Source organism: Jaculus jaculus, chromosome 8 (assembly GCF_020740685.1).
Source record: "Jaculus jaculus isolate mJacJac1 chromosome 8, mJacJac1.mat.Y.cur, whole genome shotgun sequence".
Classification (NCBI taxonomy): domain Eukaryota; kingdom Metazoa; phylum Chordata; class Mammalia; order Rodentia; family Dipodidae; genus Jaculus; species Jaculus jaculus.
Window position 1 is genome coordinate 4,530,347 of NC_059109.1, and position 18,590 is coordinate 4,548,936.

Consider the following 18,590-nt stretch of genomic DNA (forward strand, 5'->3'; position numbering starts at 1 on the left):
GCATCTGGAGTTCATTTGCAGCAGCTGAAGACCCAGGGGCACCCGTTCTATCTGCCTCTTTCACTTGCAAATAAAAAAAATTAAAAACCTATTATATATATGAACACGTCCCAAGTGTGGTGACATATGCCTCAAATCTCAGTGCTCAAGAGGCAGAAGTAGGACTGCAGTGTTTCAAGACCAGTCTGGAACAACAAAAGAGTGAGTTCCAGGTTAGCCTGGGAGACCCTACCTCCGGAGAAAGAAAAGAAACACACAAACTCCAAAGAATTTTTTTGAGGTAGGGACTCCTAACCCAGGCCGACCTGGAATTCACTATGTACTCTCAAGTTAGCCTTGAACTTACAAAGATCCTCCTACCTCAGCCTCCCAAGTGCTAGGATTAAAGGTGTGCATCACCACACCTGGCCAAAATTTTGAGAGGTGGTGGTAGGGGAGAGAATGGGCAAACCAGGGCCTCTAGCCATTGCAAACAAATTCCAGACGCATAAGCCACCTTGTGTATCTGGCTTTATGAGGGTACTGGGGAATTGAACCTTGGTCCTTTGGCTTTACCTTAACCGCTAAGCCATCTCTACAGTTCCCAGATTCTTTTTACCCAAGTCATTTCTGTATCACGCAAGTAATTCTAGCTTTAAAACTTTTTTTAAAAAATTATTTGCAAGCAGAGAGAGAGAGAATGGGTACATCATGGCCTCTAGCCACCGCAAATAAATTTCAGATTCATGCGCCTCTTGTGCATATGGCTTACCTGGGTCCTGGGGAATCGAACCTGGGTCATTTGGCTTCACAGGCAAACGCCTTAACCGCTAAGCCATTTCTCCAGCCCCTAATTCCAGCTTTGAAAAACTCGAGTAACTTACCTCCCAGCAGGCCTGATTTAGTCATCTTTGTTAATGACCTTAAGATTTTGAAGGCTTGGCATCCCCCGTGCTTCTTTTTGGGCTATTATCACTAACTCCCCAATTTAAGCACATTTCTCATAAAGGCTAACCTGGAGGACTACAAAGATTCAACCTCAGGCTCCTTGGGGCAGCCAGGTGGCTCCTCTGTGCTGGCTGAGATCGCCAGCTCTCCTACAAAGCACTCAGGTGCTCATCAGACGTTGAGAACCTCATGTCCACTCGCTAACACAAGGCTTAGGGGACCACCACCGTGGGTCAGCTGGCTTGAGAATCTCAAGAGGTCACATTCTCATCACCAGGATGAACACCCCAAGTTTTGTTTTCCATGAGGTAGGTTCTCACACAACAGCCCAGGCTAGCCTCAAACTTGGGGCAAGGTTGTGTCTCAGACCCCCGAGGTTGGACTGCGGACACGCAGCACGCCTTCAGCAAAGCACAATGGAAAGAAACGGGACTTTTAATCCCCGCACCTGGAAAGCAGAGGCGGAAGAATCACTGAGTTTGAGGCCAGCCTGGGCTAGAATGAGACCCTGCCTTGGAGGAAGAAACAAAACAAAACAAGTCCCAACCAAGTCACCCAATAAGGAAGCTTGGGTCAGACCACCATGGGCAAGAAATGAACAAAATTTCTGGAAGCATGTAGCTTATTAAATAATTTGTTTATTGTACTGAAAACAGAGTGCACTCAGTAGAAAGAATAAAAAAACGCATCAGGGCTTTATTATTAACCAAGAGCGATAGAAATCCTCAGGGAGACCGTGGCCATCGACAGCACTGCCCGTGCTCGGAGGGATCGGGAAGCCAGGAGCAGCCGCCTCTTTCAGCTCACCTAAGTCGGCTGGCCCCAGAAGCGAGGGGGAGAGCCCTATTTGGTGGGAAACATTCCACAACGAAGGTCCAGGTTCTCCCCCATTAAAATTTCCTGCCACGTCAATTATAACATAGGCCTTCTTGGCTTGGTTTTTGGTCACTTCACCTTAATATCACCAGGATTCCTATAATTCCACAACTGTGATTTTATAATACAGAAGATATTTGTCTGCTATTGCTTTAGATGTAATTACAGTTGAAAACCCAGAGTGGATTAGAATTGCCGAAAGATTTCCCTGCCGTTTTTGATGCAATCTGTTCTCTATTCCTGGTAGGTGCATAGATAGTCTGACTTAATTCTTTCTACAGGAGCACGTCTGGTTTTGGGAATAACCAATCAAGGATCCAGGGGATGGCTGGACAGTTCCTCAGAGCATGTCTAGGAGTCACACGGGTTGCGCCATGAGTCCACTTTTCCTGTCCCTGCTGCTGAGTAGACCACAGATCACAGAGAGAGAGTGATGTCAGTGTCACACAGAAAGAAGGGCAGCCAACAGCTTCACTGGTCGCTTGTGAGAGGAGCCTTGGTCCTGGCTCCTTGGCTTTCTGTGGGTTAGCCTCTTGGGGCACTTCCAGAGAACGCTGCAACCCCTGCTTTGTCATGCTGCACAAGCGAGAAGCCGTGACCCCAGCCTGCCCTGGTGATGCTCCACACCACCCGAGGACTATGTGACACCCAGGCCAGCCTCTGAGAGGCCAATCCTCCATCCAAATTCACAAAGCCTTTTTGCATTATCAAGAAAAAAACAACGCCTCAAGTACATTTCAGTCATCTTAAAATTGCAGTTAAAAAACGTACGCTATACGTGGAAATAGCAGCAGAGGATGGCTAGCCTTAGAAACCAACAGGGGAAAAGCCAATGAAAATGGTGCCACCCTACCCCTCCGCTCGGTCCTTCTGTCCAGGGTTTCAGTAGAGACCCCAAGCCTCTGAGAAAGTAAGACCAGCAAAGCCACAGAGAGAAACTGCTCCAAGGCCATCATGTTGGGCAAGGTGGAGAAAAGCTGTGAATGAAACAGAACTGCTTGGAGAAAGATTCCAAACACCAGGATGCTTCCCCTGAGATGGAAAGCTATTAAATCCAGACCTCCTTTCTAAAATCATCCCAATTCTTTAGTTATGAGGCAGTAAACTCATGTGCTAGCTAGGAATTTTAATAAAACAGCCAACCCAAAAATAATGGCTTCTAGGATGACCGGGGACACGGGGAAGGACTGTTACAGAGCAGCAGAGGCTCCCGAGAGGCTACTAATCAATGATTGTTTCATGTCAAAAATCACACTGAAGACTTTCAGGATCTTAGTTATCAGGATGAAAGGAATAAGCCAGTGCTTTGAACAGTGATAAAACGATACCCCAATTTGGTGGGGTTTTTTTTTACAGCCTATTTTAAAAGGGGGTGTAAAAGTCGCAAGGAAAAACAATGTGAGCATAGAAAACACAGAAACATTCCAGGACAATGACACGGCCTGGATGCGAGTTTAATGTCTCTGCTGTTCACAGAACAGGCCCCTTCCTTCTCTCCTCTCTGCACGCCAGCAAGAGGGTATGCACTAGAAAATCTGACCTAAAGTCAGTGAGGAAAAGGATGGGCTCACATATCTTCATGGCTCTCCTTAAGTACGATGCTCATAGTGTCCTAATGAAAAGGCAAGGATATAGGGTGAGGCTGCTTCACATTTTTAGTCTTTGGCAGAGCCCAACCAAGGCCAAATTCATTTGGATGCCCAGTGGCTGTGGGGATTTCCACAGAGTCAAGTAAGCACACCCAAATGAACATGTTGGATTTGAAAAAAAAAAAAAAAAATTATAGAAACCCCTGAAGAAAGAGCTTCACCCTGAAAAGGAAGGGGAAAGAGTTAGGGGTGGGCGAGAGGGTCGGTGTGGCAATCTCTGCTGCGGCGCTGGGCCGGGCCTAGGAGTTCAGCCAAGGGTGCCGGAGGCATTCGGCAGCAGTGGCTCTCTTCTCGGGGATGAGCTCCAACATGGGCAGCAAGAAGTCGGTGAAGCCGGCTGCCTCTTCCTGAGACCACTCGTACTTCTCTACCAGAACCTCAAAAAGGCCCCAAGGTTTCAGCTTGGTGATGTGTTTCAGGTCACCTGCAATGAAGATAGTACAAAAAGAAAATGACTATCTTTGATGGGTGCCAAAAAACGAGTCCAGGTAGTCTATAGTTAGAATCTAATGTAACATTCAAGAGCATGCTGACCATTTTGAGAATAAATACTTCTATTTTTCATAAGGTCTTATGATTTAATTTCCCCAGGAACTAGTTTTTCACTAAAATGAACACTAAGTGCTGATAAGCTCATGTAAGGTCTGTATAGTTTGGTATGGTATAGGCTGAGGCCATTTATCAACACATATTATAAAAATGAGGAAATTATATAAAAACAAAGAGCCAATAGCATGTGAAATATGCATAAATGTTAAAAAAGCAACAAAACCCACACAAACTTCAGATATAGTAACATCACTTTGAAATTTCAATCTAATTGCCCCTCTGAATGGACTTAGAAAAGGATCCACCTTTTGAGACTTTAACGTAGAAGATGGGGGTCTCACTACATCATGCAAGCTGGCCATGACATCCTGACCTCAAGTAATCCCCGGGTGCTGGGCAAGCGCTCCTGCACTGCTAAGACTGCAGGGTGAGAAGGTTCTCAGTTAAGGTAACGGCTTCTCATCTCTCCACAGGACACAATCTGGAGTCCTCTCTGAGTACGCGGAGGGCCCGCTTAACTCCCTGGCGTGCGCACACCCTGCCTTAATCTGACTTTGCACACAGAGAACTCACAACACATTGTTTCCCTGCCCAGAAGAGGTTTGAGGTTTTTGAGGATGTCTTGCCATGAGTTACAACAGTCTGCAGCCAGACCTGGGTTCCAGTTCCTTAGTGCCCATGTAAAGCCATTTGCACAGGTGACACGTGTCCTTTGAAGCAAAAGGCTCTGGGTGCTCATATTCTCTACTGTAAAATAAAACCTTCCTTTTTCTCGGCACTTTGTGTCGAGGCTGCGAGAAGGGTACATGGCACAATAGGGCAGTTCTTCAAATTCTTCTGGGCTTAATTTGGAATGACTATGAACATTAGCAAAGCCAGGAATGGTGACCCGTGCCCATCATCCCAGCTCTGGGGAGAGTGAGACAGGAGGAATGTGACACATTTGGGACCAGTGAGGGCTGCACAGAAAGTGCCAATTAGCCTGGGCCACAGTATAGAACCTCTCTCAAAAAACCAACCCCCCTTCCCCCCGCCGCCAAGATACAGTCTCGCGCTAGCCCAGGCTGACCTGGAATTCCATATGCAGTCTCAGGATGGCCTCAAACTCACAGCAATCCTCCTACCTCCCGAGCTGGGATTAAAGGCATGCGCCACCACACCCAACCAATGCCAAAGCTTTCTTTTTCCCTCGAGGTAGGGTCTTACTCTAGCTCAGGCTCAGGCAGTCCTCCTACCTCTGCCTCCAAAGGGCTGGATTGAAGGCGTGCGCCACCCACCATGCCAGGCTTCAACACCTAAGCTTTTAAAAACCAAACATTACCAATTGTTTTTAAAGTGAGAGCTTTCTCTGTTTCTTTCCTAAAATAATTTTTTCATTTTTCAAAACTTTTTATTTGTTGGGTGGGGGGGAGATGGAGATAAAGAGACAAAGAGAGAATGGGTCCTCTGGCTTTGCAGGCAAGTGCCACTAAGGCACTGTCCAGGCCCACGTGAGTATTCCTTGCTTTGCTCTTTGGGACAGGGTCTGCCTGTGCGGCCCGCTGGCTGGGGACAGGGAGCTCTCCTAAGCCTTAGCTTCTCGCGGGCTGGGATGACAGCGGCATGTGGCTCAGAACAGATGAGCAGGACTGAAGCGCGCGAGACTGCTCTGCATGGCGAGCGTGGTAAAGTGTCGCCGGGACGCAGACCTACGTGACGTGCACAGGCTTGCCAACAGGAAGCCTAAACCAACTTTACTTATTTGCAAGTTGGGTGTAAGCCCACAACTTGGGAGGCTGAGGTAGGAAAACTGAGCTCTAGGCCAGTCTGGAATAGGTAGTGAGAGCCTCCAAAACCAAAACCCCAAACTAAATTGTCCTTTGGCACAAGCAGTTAGACCAAATGCTAGCAACCATTTTCCAGAAGTACTAGAGACGGAGTCATCACCCAACTAGGTCTCAGGCACTGAGTACACTGACTGCGCCGTGGGAAGGATGCAGCCCATTACTGTCTCCATCACTGAGAAACCGGCTCATATGTGGCAAGGTTGGGGGGGGTCACATCACACCCCTAGTGGACGCTGGGTCCCACAACAATGCCATTGTCCACTGTGTATCAGTGTGCACGTGGTGGTCAGAGGACTCTGCTTTTGGAGGCCGTCTCCCTCTGGCCTTCTGGTGAGGAGGCGACAGCAGGTGCTCAGTGAGCAGAGGCCCCATCTCTGCCTGCCTCGCCCTGGGACCATAAGCACACACTGCCACACCCAGCTGGTTTAAAAAGCAAAGCAAAACATATTCATTAAAAAAGGGAGGGGTGTAAAAATGGCTTAGCAGTTAAGGCACTTGCCCGCAGAGCCTCAGGACATAAGGTTCAATTACCCAGAACCCACGTAAGCCAGGCGCACATGGTGGCTCATGTGTCTGGAGTTCGTCTGCAGCAACTAGAGGCCCTGGTGTGCCCATTCTCACTCCCTCTTTGTGTGTAATAAATAAATAATGAAAATAAAATATTTTTTTAAAAAAGGGTTCTGGGGTTCCTCATGCTTGCGAGACAAATTCTCCACCAACTGAGCTACATCCCAAGCACCCAGTCTCTAGTCTTGAGCACACTGTTACATTACTTTACCTCTCGGCTAAGCTGCCTTTAGCATTCAGGGTGTCCTAAGTCTTTGACAGATCTAGGAACATGTATCCAGCTGTACTCATGGTCTTAGCTTTTAAACAGTTTTGCCTCTTTAATGTCCAGGGACACACACATTTGTTTTACCTTTTTTGGTGAAAAATTCCTTGGAATATTTTCCTGCCAAAATGAGCTTGCGAGGCACCTTTCCAAGAAGTTCTATGATCAATGCAATGTGATCTGTATGTTTCAAACATTTCAAGAGGAGGGGGAAAAAAAAAAAGAACAGGAATAAGAAATGCAGCTCTAAACACAGGGAGAGCGGCACGCACACCTCTGCAGAGCACTTCACACTTGCTCCTGTCCTCAGTGACAGGAAATGGATTCCCTCAACGCCACACGAGTCTCAGGCACCCACTCCAGCGGGACATAGATGGAAATTCATGTTCACAATACTACCTCTGTGACTAAAGAAGTCCTGTGAATACTTTCCAAAGAGCAAAATGTCTTGGGATACTGGCTATGAGCTCTGTAATGTGCACATAAAATAGAAGGGTCAAAACAGGATTCAAGGGCAAGCTGTAAAAGATGTTTTCTGTGAGAAGCCTTTTTTTTTTTTTTTTTTGTTTTTTGTTTTTTGTTTTTTGTTTTTCGAGGTAGGGTTTCACTCTAGCCCAGGCTGACCTGGAATTCACTATGGAGTCTCAGGGTGGCCTCGAACTCATGGTAATCCTCCTACCTCTGCCTCCCAAGTGCTGGGATTAAAAGCGTGTACCACCACACCCAGCTTTTTTGTGAGTAGCTTTTTAAAGGACTGTTTGAAATAACTACAAATGTGGGCTGGAGAGATCGCTTAGAGGCTAAAGCATTTGCCCAAAAAGCCTAAGGACCCAGGTTTGACTGTCCAGCACCCACGTAAATCAGATGCACAAGGTGGTACATGCATCTGGAATTTGTTTGCAATGGCTGGAGGCCCTGGTGTACCCTTTCTCTCTCACTCTGCCTCTTTATCTCGAATTAAGATATTTTAAAAAAACTACAAAAAAAAAAAAAAAAAAAAGGATATTCAAGGAGAGAGACTTGGTAAATCAGGCGCTGGACACCTGACCACAGGTGGCAAGTCTCGTTCTGGATTTTGGAAGCTGATTTATTTCTATCCGTCCCTAGGTCCATGTACATTCCATAGTAAAATAATATAATCACAGACTGAATGGCTTGCTTGAAGCTTTGGAGCTAAAAGAGCCCGATCAAGTGAAAACTAAAAGCTTATCATGCCTAGTCCGCACCTTTGATTATTTTTCTTTTTATAAAGTTTTTTCATTTTGTTTGAGAGAGACAGGCAGGGCCTTCAGCCACTGTGGACAAGCTGCAGACACACACGGCCGCGTGTGTGCGTGCAACAACGCGTGCTGCGCCACTGCACGTCCGGCTCATGTGGGACCTGCAGATTTGAACATGCGTTCTCAGGCTTCACAGGCAAGCCTTAACCACTGAGCCATCTCTCCAGCTCTTGTTTTTTTTTTGAAAATATTATTTTCTATTTACTGTTATTTGAATGTAGGCTACTAAAGTCCTCTAACGACATGCAACTATCGACATCAACTAGGACTGTGAGAGACAGGCAGACCGTGAGCTGGGTCTGGGCGGATGGCAGCCAGCACCCAAGCCGCCAGGCCGCTCACGGCCCCTTCATGCTTCAGATGGCCGACACAAAGCCCGCGAAGAGGGTAACAGCAGAGAACACTTTCACACAACCTCTGACCAGGGACTCAAGTCTCACTAAGACCGCCAGGGCTGGTGACAACCTCACGCACGCCCTTCATGCTCGCTGGACATCTGGGGATGCAGGCCTGATCGCTTTCCAAGCAAAATATCTAATGGCATCATTTATAAAGGACCTTTCACTACAATCTCTGAAGACTTCTGACTGAGTTTATGGTTTGGTAACATGTACCTGGCTGTGAAATTTCTGCTGATTTTAGGCAAGGCCTACAAAGAAATGTCTTTGTATTAATCACCATTAGCAACCAGCAAAATGAGAATACTAAGGAATAGGTAAAGGATTAATCTTTTACAATGTTTTCCTAAAATCAAGGAATGATTTCTCCCTCAAAACTATTATTTTACGTTTAATTCTAGCAACTATCTCTGGCTTTCAATGATAGCCAAAATTGCTAAAGATTACACCCGAGAGTCAGGGTAGGCCATCTGGGCCCTGGCCGACCATGCTGGTCAGGTCAACTACACGTACAACACGACGCGGGTCAGGGCGCCAAGGGCCTGCTTTCCACCCGCTCTTGGGAATGACTGCTGCAGCAGGAAAAAGTTTCCCTCTGCTCTTTACTTACAATCACTGCTGCTCCAACAGCATCAGAGAGAGAAGGCAAAACATTTCTCTCATTACTGTTTCAGATTATTAACTCATCAAAGTGCCTGCCTAACACAGAATGGCAAAATCAGACACATCTAGTTGCCTGTTAGATAAAGCAATGGTGTGGGCTTTTCACATAGGAAGCCACAAAATTTAAATCTATTACATTTTGTTTGAAAATGGAATTCTAAATACATCGTTTAAAAAGTCAAAAATGTAGCTTAATTTTTTTTTTTTTTAAAGAACATTCTGTTTATTTAGCCACTGCAAATGAACTCCAGATGCATGTGCCCCCCTGTGCATCCGGCTTACGTGGGTCCTGGGGAATCGAGCCTTGAACCGGGATCCTTACGCTTCACAGGGAAGCATTTAACTGCTAAGCCATCTCGTCTTCAAGTAGGGCTAGCACATTAAACCTGAAGAACCAACTAAACAGACTGATGAACTGGGTGAAAGAAACAAATCATTGACCTCTAAAGGAAGATACTAGATGTTGAAGAAAAAAAAAAATACTTGGCAATTAAGTTTTAACAGTATGGCCTTTTGTGAAACTCTTTATCACCTTTTCTTCCTTCTCTAACTCAGGGCCTCGGGAGACCAGGTGAACTGTGGGCCTGTGACCCTTCTCAGTGCTGGATTACGGGCGCACACCATCGTGCCCAGCTCCACCGTTCTAGAGCTTACACACCTCTAGCGTGCTTGCAGGTTGCCTCAGCTCTTCCCAGGGCGACCCGCGCAGACGGGCTGTGGGAACTCACCTTCATCTCGTGTGTACTCTTCCCCGGAATGAGGCTCAAACAAATAGTCACCGGTGGCTAGCTCAAAGGCCTGCGAGAGAGAGCATATAAAAATACCACGGCAGGGATGCTTTCCACAGCGCAGTGCTATCTGACACAAAAAAGTATTTTTGTTTTGGTTTATCAAGATAGGATCTTGCTCTAACCCAAGCTGAACTTGAATTCACTATAAATTCTCAGGCTGGCCTTGAACTCATGGTGATCCTCCTACCTCTGCCTCCCAAATACAATTAAAACCATGAGCCAAAAACAAACAACAAAAAGAGAGCTGTGCATGGTGGCACACACCTTTATTTCCTGCATTCAGGAGGCGAGGTAGGAAAATCACTGCCAAGTTCAAGGCCACTCTGAGACTACATAGTGAATTCCAGGTCAGAAATAAGGGCTGGGAAAATGGCTTAGTTGTTTAGGCACTTGCCAGCAAAGCCAAAGGACCCAGGTTTGATTCCCCAGTACTCACATAAAGCCAGATGCACAAGATGGCACATGCATCTGGGTTTGTTTGCAGTGTCCACTCTCTATCTGCCTTACTCTCTCTCACAAATAAATGAATAAATTAAATTAAAAAAAAAGTCTAAGATCAATCCTAAAGAACTTTCATTTCACATGTGCATCTTAATGAAATGGGGGGGACAGGAACCACCCCCCCAACACACACACACACACATTATTCTACTGGAGAAAACCAACCAAGTAAAAGTAAAACTAAAAACTGAAGAGAGAAAAAAGCAATCCACTTGTACAGTCATACTAGTAGAAGCTGGACACAAGGTCACACATCAAGCACGATCTGCTACCTATCACCCAGCCAGGGGACTACGGGTAACAATACACTGCATTTTAAAATAGCTACAAGAGGGGATAGAGAGATGGTTCAGCGGTTAAGGTGCTTGCCTGCCAAGCTTAAGGACCTGAGTTCTATTCCCCACTAGCCACGTCAGCCAGATGCACAGATGGGTGCGTGCATGTGCTGTTCGACCGCACTGGCTGAGGCCCTGTGAGCCCATTCTCCCTCCCTCCCCCCTTCTCTCTCCAGGGCTCCAGGGTAAGCCTATGGTAAATCACCTGAGCAGAACCTCTTCTGTTTGTAACCAAGTACCTTTAACTACACCATAATCTTCCCAGCCCCCCTTTGCCGTTTGTTAATGTGCTGGTGTACTGAAATTAGCAAAGAGGGCAAGGTATGAGCTGTCACATTACACGTGAGGCCAAGGGGGCATTACCATGCATGCGGTGCTCCAAATGTCGGCTGGAGTGTTATAGCCCGATCCTATCAAAACTTCCAGAGAGCGATACTGCCTTGTTTGGATATCTTCGGTAAAATGCTTATGCTGAGTAAATGAACAAGGAAACGACTTCAATATTCATACTTATTATTTTTTATTTCCCTTTTTTTTTTAGAGAGAGAGAATGGCATGCCAGGCCCTCAGCCACCACACTTGAACTCCAGACGCTAGTGCCACTTAGTGGGCACGTGCAACCTTGCGCTTGCCTCACCTTTATGTGGCTCACTGACATGGGATCTAGAGTGTCAAACATGGGTCCTTAGGCTTCACAGGGAAGTGCCTTAACCACTAAGCCAACTTTCCAGCCCTATTTTTTTTAATTTTTATTTACTTATTTGAGAGAGAGGGAGAGAAAGAATGGGCATGCCAGGGCCTCCAGCCACTGCAAACGAATTCCAGATACATGTGCTCCCTTGAGCACCTGGCTTACATGGGTTCTGGAGAGATGAACCAGGATCCTTTGGCTTTGTAGGCAAATGCCTCAACTGCTAAGCCATCCCTTCTTCAGCCCTATTTTTTTTTTTAATTTTTTTGAGGAAGGGTCTCGCTCTAGCCCAGCCTGACTTAGAATTCACTAGTCTCAGGCTGGCCTCAAACTCACAGTGATGCTCCTACATCTGCCTAATATTCATACATTCTTTTTAAAAGTAACAAGGGGGGGCTGGAGAGATGGCTTAGTGGTTAAGTGCTTGCCTGTGAAGCCTAAGGACCCCGGTTCAAGGCTCGGTTCCCCAGGTCCCACGTTAGCCAGATGCACAAGGGGGCGCATGCGTCTGGAGTTCGTTTGCAGTGGCTGGAAGCCCTGGCGCGCCCATTCTATCTCTCTACCTCTATCTGTCTTTCTCCCTGTGTCTGTCGCTCTCAAATAAATAAATAAAAAAATCAACAAAAAAAAAAATTAAAAAAAAAAAAAAAAAAGTAACAAGGGGCAAGCCAGGCATGGTGGCGCACGCCTTTAATCCCAACTCAAGAGGCAGAGGTAGGAGGATCATCATGAGTTTGAGGCCACCCTGAGACTCCATAGTGAATTCCAAGTCAGCCTGGGCTACAGTAAGACCCTACCTAAAAAAAAAAAAAAAAAAAAGTAACAAGCAGCTGGAGAGATGGGTCAGTGTTAAAGGAGCTTACCTACAAAGCCAAAAGAGCCAGGTTCAATTCTCCAGGCCCCACGTAAGCCAGACATACAAGGTGGCATATGCATCTGGAGTCCAGTTGCCGTGGCTGGAGGCCCTGGTGCACCCAACTCTATCTGCCTTCTCTCAAATAAATAAATAAATATTTTTTAAAAAGTAACAAGGACTTCTTAATAATGAAGATTAATAATAATTCTCTGAAAAAAATTTTTAAACATTCTCTGGAGTTTTCTTGTAGCTAATTCTCTTGTCTCATTTTGATATTGTTAACCAAAGCAGACCTCTGCTGCACTGCTATTGCAGATGACATCTGAAAACAGATGGAAGTCTCAATTAATACAGATGAATGGAGTCATGGAATAAAAATAGCTTTCTTAGAAATGGAAAAGTAGGGCTGAAGAGATAGCTTAGTGGTCAAAGTGTTTGCCTGTCAAGCCTAAGTACCCAGGTTCAACTCCCCAGGACTCATGTAAGCCAGATGCACAAGGCGGTGCATGCACGTCTGGAGTTTGTTGGCAGTGGCTGGAGGCCCTGACGTGTCATTCTCTCCTCAAACAAAGAAAAACAGAAATGAAAAGTATCGTGGCCCAGTGACACAGCCCGCGAAGGCTATCATTTGGGAGGGAGGAAGGGAAAACAAGGAAGTGTGTACAGATCTAGAGCAGAGGCGCCAGGCAATGACTATTTCCTTTCTAAATTCCTTCCCGCTCATCTGATTCAATCAAAGTGCGCGCCAGGTAGCCCTCATACTTTCTTCTCTACAAATAACCGCTGCTCCAGTCAAACTTCTGTGCACTTGATATTCTACACGTCGCATTTCCAAACTGTCCTACATGCTGTTCTGCAGCCAAGAATCCCCCTTTTAAAATTTCTCTCCTCCTTCTCAGCTTATGAAATGCTAACTTCCAAGATATTTCATTTGCCTTAAATTGTTGTTGACCTGCTACAAGTACATGATACGAACTTCTGCAGAAACTTACAGAATACGTTTTGTTATAAGAATTGTACCTATTTGCTTCAGAATTTAAACAGCAACTTTTGCTACACTCCTACTATATAAAACATTTTATGAGCTGCTGAGGCTCAACGAGGCACACTTCTGAGTGACAAGAACCACCGGCCACCTCAGGACGCAGGAAGGAGCAGCAGCCGTGAGCTACTGCCGTCTCGTCAAGGCTGGTGGGGCACATCTACAACGCCAGCACTGAGGAGGCTGACTCAAGTTCAAGATCATCCTCGCCTACACAGCAAGACTCATCACGGAAAAAGTATTAACTTGATACAATCTTGCTCAGAAGCTCATTATTTGTAATGCAGTCTCTTAAAGAAGACTTCAAATCAATTTGATATTAATATGTCAAGCAGGCCTGCATTGTGGCACACATCTTTAATCCCAGCACTTGGGAGGCAGAGATAGGAGGATCGCTATGAGTTCAAGGCCACCCTGAGACTACATAGTGAATTCCAGGTCAGCCTGGGCTAGAGTGAGATCCTATTTAAAAAAAAAAAGCCTTTTTAAAAAATCACTCATTTTTTTGTTTTTCAAAGTAGAGTAAGATCTACCATGGCTTATGTGGGTCCTGGGGAATTGAATCTGGGTCCCTAGGCTTTGCAGGCAAGCACCTTAACCACTAAGCCATCTCTTCAGCCCTCACCCAACTTTTGACTTAGCAACTCCAAATCTAGAAAAGGAATCCTTGAACAAGACCCTCCCACACCCAGCTGCAAAGCAAATAGCAATTACAGTACACCCAGAAATACTTTAGCCAACTAAACTTTATGCCGATTACAAGTGTACAAAGTGTACTATGTGAACGAGAAGGCTGTGACTTGGAATCCAGACGCCAGTGCTGAGAAGAGAGGAGTGGGTGGGGGAGGGCAGGCCCGCAGGCCCCGGGTGTGAAGGAGAGTAAGGGCGTGAACAAGGCTGACACAGAGCAAGGCGACATCCCTGAGTCTGGGTTAAGTGCAGAGAGGAAAGGCTGGGATGGCTTTTTATACGCTTCTTCCTACTCCCCCCCCACCCCCCCAAGGACTCCACAACTCTTGAATCAGTAGCCCCAGGCTGGCCTCAAACTCACAACAATCCTACTTCAGCCTGCTTGTCCTTCTATGCCTGACCTCTTCTTATTTTTATAAATATGTATGAAATCATCATTAATAAAATATTAAAAAGTAGCGGGGGGCTGGAGAGAGGGCTTAGCAGTTAAGGTGTTTGTAAAGCCAAAGGACCCACATAAGCCAGATGTACAAGGGGCACATGGGTCTGGAGTTTGTTTGCAGTAGCTACTGGTCCTAGTGTGCCCATTCTTTCTGATTGTTTCTCTATCTCTTTTGTTCTCTGCTTGCAAAGAAATAAGTAAAAATAATTTAAAAAAATTTTTTTAAAAATAAAAAGTACATACATGTTTAAAAAGTAGCCAGGCATGGTGACACATGCCTTTAATCCCAGCACTCAAGTGGCAGAGATTAGGAGGGTTGCTGTGAGTTTTAAGCCAGTCTACAGAGCAAGTCAGGTCAGCCTGGGCTAGAATGAGACCCTACCTCAAAAACAACAACAACAAAAAAGTTGTAAGTAAAATAGAGCCGGGCATGGTGGCGCATCCCAGCACTTGGGAGGCAGAGGTAGGTGGATCGCTATGAGTTCAAGGCCACCCTGAGACTAAATAGTGAATTCCAGGTCAGCCTGGACTAGAGTGAGACCCTGCCTCAAAAAACCAAACATGTGAACCTGACTGCAACCCAGGCCAAAAAAAAAGAAAAAAACAAACAAAGTAAAATAACATTCACTAAAATATTAAGCAGTGATATAAATACAGAATTTCAGATGCATTAATTTACTCCAGTCCAAATTCTCATTCACTCCCAGTCACTTCAACACTGAAACTAGTGTAACTTACCACCCAACAGGCATTTCCAAGATCAGCAATCTTCACTTTCAGTTTTTCTGCATTTTTTGGCTCAAGGGGATTAATAAGAAAATTTCCAGCAGTGAATTTTCCTATGGACAACAGGTACCATCAGTAAAACTGTTTAACAAGTACAGGTCACATTAAGGTAGATGAGGTTCTCCAAGGTGAAATAAAATCAGCTACACACGTATGCATTCAAGGTAACCTGAGCAGTGCCGGCGGAGGCACAGCCGAGTGGCAGAGCGCTTGCCTAACACGCAGGGCTGTGGGTGTGGGCCCCAGCACTACCGAGACTCAACCAAGAAACACAACCGCCTCTACCAGTAACGCACAGGCACCTGCTGTGAAGCCACAATTACACAAACCACGGCAGGCGCTCATCTCCTGTAGGAACTCAAGCATGTGCCGCACAGGGAAGGAGGCTACAGGGGTCTACGCTTGGCACCTTTGCTGTCCAGCGGCCCGTTCTGCCCCTGCTCTTGCTCGTCGTCACCAGGCGCCTCTCCCCGAATGCTCGCGTGCAGCTGGCGGATGTCTTGGTCACTGAGTGGCCGCTCTACAGGGGAGGAAGAGCCGCACAGCATGACATCTGCCACCTCCTGGGTCACAGGTGCACCAGAGTCTGTTTCTTGGGACGTGCTGCTGTCTCTATTCTGAGAGTCTGGGAAACTGGGTTCCTGCTTCAGAACACTGTGGCCGTCACAGTCATTAGCGTTATGCAGATCCTCTTTAAGCCTCTGCGTCTCTTCATGACCATCCTCAGGATAATTACTGATTTCGATTACTACGCCATTGCAGTTGATTTCGGCTGTGTTGCCCTCCACACCATGGTCTGTAAGTGTTTGATCTTGATCAAGGGCACTTGGCTCTTCTAAGGAACAAAGAAAGAGGGGACATATTAATAAATATGTGTGTGAGTGTGAAAGAACAGACATTTCTCAAGATCAAAATGTTTTGTACCGCATACTGAGAGACAGAAATACTGCTGAACATCTATCTGATCCTGTCTGTGGCAGGATGAAGATACATTCTTTCTTACTCTCACCCAATGGATAAAGCCCGTCTCCCTTCCACATGACTTGCTTAGCAGTGCGCTCAGACCTGACTCTCACAGGAAGCCCAGGTATGCGCAGCGGCCCGGACAGCGCACACCACGTGACAAGGGTAAGTGACAGCTACAAGGCACCACGAAGGCATTTTGTGATGCTCTATTTGTACCAGGATTTTCCGGGGTGATTTTATTAGGCGAGTTCTCTCTCAGGGGTCTCTCGGCAGGACTTGCAGACTCTTCTTGCTCGCCAGGCCTCTTCGGCCCTGGGCCGGCCTCCGCCTCCGCCGCCGCCTCGGCTGCCGCCTCGCGCACGCGCTTCTCCAGCAGCTCCGCCTGGCGCCGCTGCTTCTTCCTCAGCTTCTTCTTCTTGTTCTTGGACATCCTGTCAGCCTGGGCGACAGACCGACAGGCCTTCAGGCGGCCAGTCCGGCACCTCAAGAGCTGGGATAGCTGTTAACTTTTAATGACTTCCTAATTAAGTCTCACTGTTCCTGAGTTTGTCACTAACATAAAAAGCTGCAGGTATTTTCACGAAACCACATAAAAATGCAGTGCACCAGCAGCACGCAGCGGTAAGCGGGCTCTGCCGGAGATCAGAATCCGAGCAGCTCAGGAGCCCAAACCCGCCCCAGCCGCCAGCGCCGCCCGCCCGAGCAGCCCCGCCCCGGCCCCGACCAGACGCGGAAACGCCTGACACTCACCGGCTTGGGTTGGGGAGCAGTGCTGACTAAAAAGAAAAGAAGAAAACCAAGTGAGAACCCCAGCACTCAGCAGGCAATAGAACTAAGACAGCCATACTAAATAATGTTGGTTTTTTTTTTTTTTAAAGCCTACATTTTTACATGACACTGGTGTAAGTCACGTATCATTATTTTTAAAAGTCTTAACTTTATTTGAGAGAGAGGGAAAGAGGATGGACGCACCAGGGCCTCCAGTCACTGCAAATGAACTCCAGACGCATGCACCACCCTGTGCGTGTGGCTTACGTAGGTCCTGAGAACGTGAACCTGGCTCCTTTGGTTTTGCAGGCAAACACCTTAACCACTAAGCCATCTCACCAGCCCCATATCTTCATTTTTAAAGAAGACAGACAACAGAGTTTACAGAGATGGCTCAGAAGTTAAAAGCACGTCCTATGCAAACATAAGGCCTGAGAGACTGCTTGAGTTCAATCCCTAGGACCAAATAAATAGATGGCTGTGGACACCCTTGTCTATAAACCCAGTTCTGTGGTGAACAGAGACTGGCTCAAGTCAGAATGGGCAGCAGCGCAGTGGAGCAGGACACCCGACATTCCCTTCCAGCCACGGCAGCAGAGCACCCTCCTCCCGGGTGAGGGCTTGGGGCGCTACACAGGCATATGTATGTGCATACAATAACACACATGCAAAAACAAAACAAAAAACAGCCAATAAATACAAAAGCTGCCAAGCTTTAACAGTTAAGTCCTTCCACAAGCAGCATCTATGGCGTTCTCATCCATGTGGACATGGCACGCTAGTAAACAAGGCGACATGCAATCAGCTCAGTCCCCCACGTAACTCCGTCAGGGTCCCTCAGTCAACAACACACACCAGGTCTGAAGACTCCATTAGTGCTTAAGCTCAAGCTCTTAACAAGTTCCTGACTGTGGGCTGGAGAGGCTTACGGGTTAGGGCACTTGCCTGCACTGCCAAGAACCTGCGTTTGATTCTCCAGGACCCATGTCACCTTACATGTTACGACACAATCATCTCTAGTCTTCTCTTTCAAATGAGAGTTGTAAAGAGAAGTCTCTTGAAGGCAGATTTAAAAGCATGGTGGTGCACGCCTTTAATCCCAGCACTTGGGAGGTGGAGGTAGGAGGATCGCCATGAGTTCAAGGCCACCCTGAGACTCCACAGTGAATTCCAGGTCAGCCTGGGCTAGAGTGAAGCCCTACCTCAAAAAAAACAAAAGATCCTTAAGGGACTGAGTAGTGTTTAATTCCCTGGTAAAGGAGCACAAGTGGAAATAACTTCAATTTCAACTGAGATCAGGCTTCCGGCCCCCGTCTACCTGCAGACCCCGAGGGGGGAGGCGCGCCAGACCGCTGCCACTCGGTGGCCTCCGCAGCCAGCCTGCGGACGTACTGCTCGCTCACCGACAGCAAGACGTTCTCTGGCTTGATGTCAGTGTGGATGATACGGCACTTGGTGTGTAAGTAGTCCAGACCCTGTAGCACCTGAATGCAAACAAAGCAGTAGATGGTAAATGCAAAACCCAAGTCTTTCTGGAAAAGGAAGAAACCACAATAGGACTTAAAAAAATTAAAACAGGGGCTAGAGAGATGGCTCAGTCGTTAAGTCACTTGCCTGCAAAGCCTTAAGGACCTGGGGTTAAGATACTCCAGTACCCATGTAAATCCAGGTGCACAAGGTGGCACATGCGCCTGAAATTCATTTGCAGTAGCTACAGGCCCT

At 46.8% G+C, this 18,590-nt stretch overlaps 1 protein-coding gene across 2 annotated transcripts in view; it reads right to left on the reverse strand.

Moving 5' to 3' along the window:
* Positions 1-1,545: 1,545 nt before the first annotated feature.
* The window catches only part of Srpk1 (SRSF protein kinase 1), a 48,017-nt gene continuing 30,972 nt past the window's right edge, over positions 1,546-18,590 (reverse strand). For both annotated transcript variants that reach the window (XM_045156442.1, XM_045156443.1), the window contains 9 exons: positions 18,187-18,352; positions 16,851-16,876; positions 16,317-16,539; positions 15,544-15,969; positions 15,087-15,187; positions 10,991-11,098; positions 9,729-9,798; positions 6,747-6,839; positions 1,546-3,876 (listed from right to left, as the gene is read on the reverse strand). In XM_045156442.1, the coding sequence (XP_045012377.1) occupies positions 3,692-3,876; positions 6,747-6,839; positions 9,729-9,798; positions 10,991-11,098; positions 15,087-15,187; positions 15,544-15,969; positions 16,317-16,539; positions 16,851-16,876; positions 18,187-18,352 (1,398 nt within the window). In that variant the 3' untranslated portion in view covers positions 1,546-3,691. The remainder of the gene's footprint in view (positions 3,877-6,746; positions 6,840-9,728; positions 9,799-10,990; positions 11,099-15,086; positions 15,188-15,543; positions 15,970-16,316; positions 16,540-16,850; positions 16,877-18,186; positions 18,353-18,590) is intronic.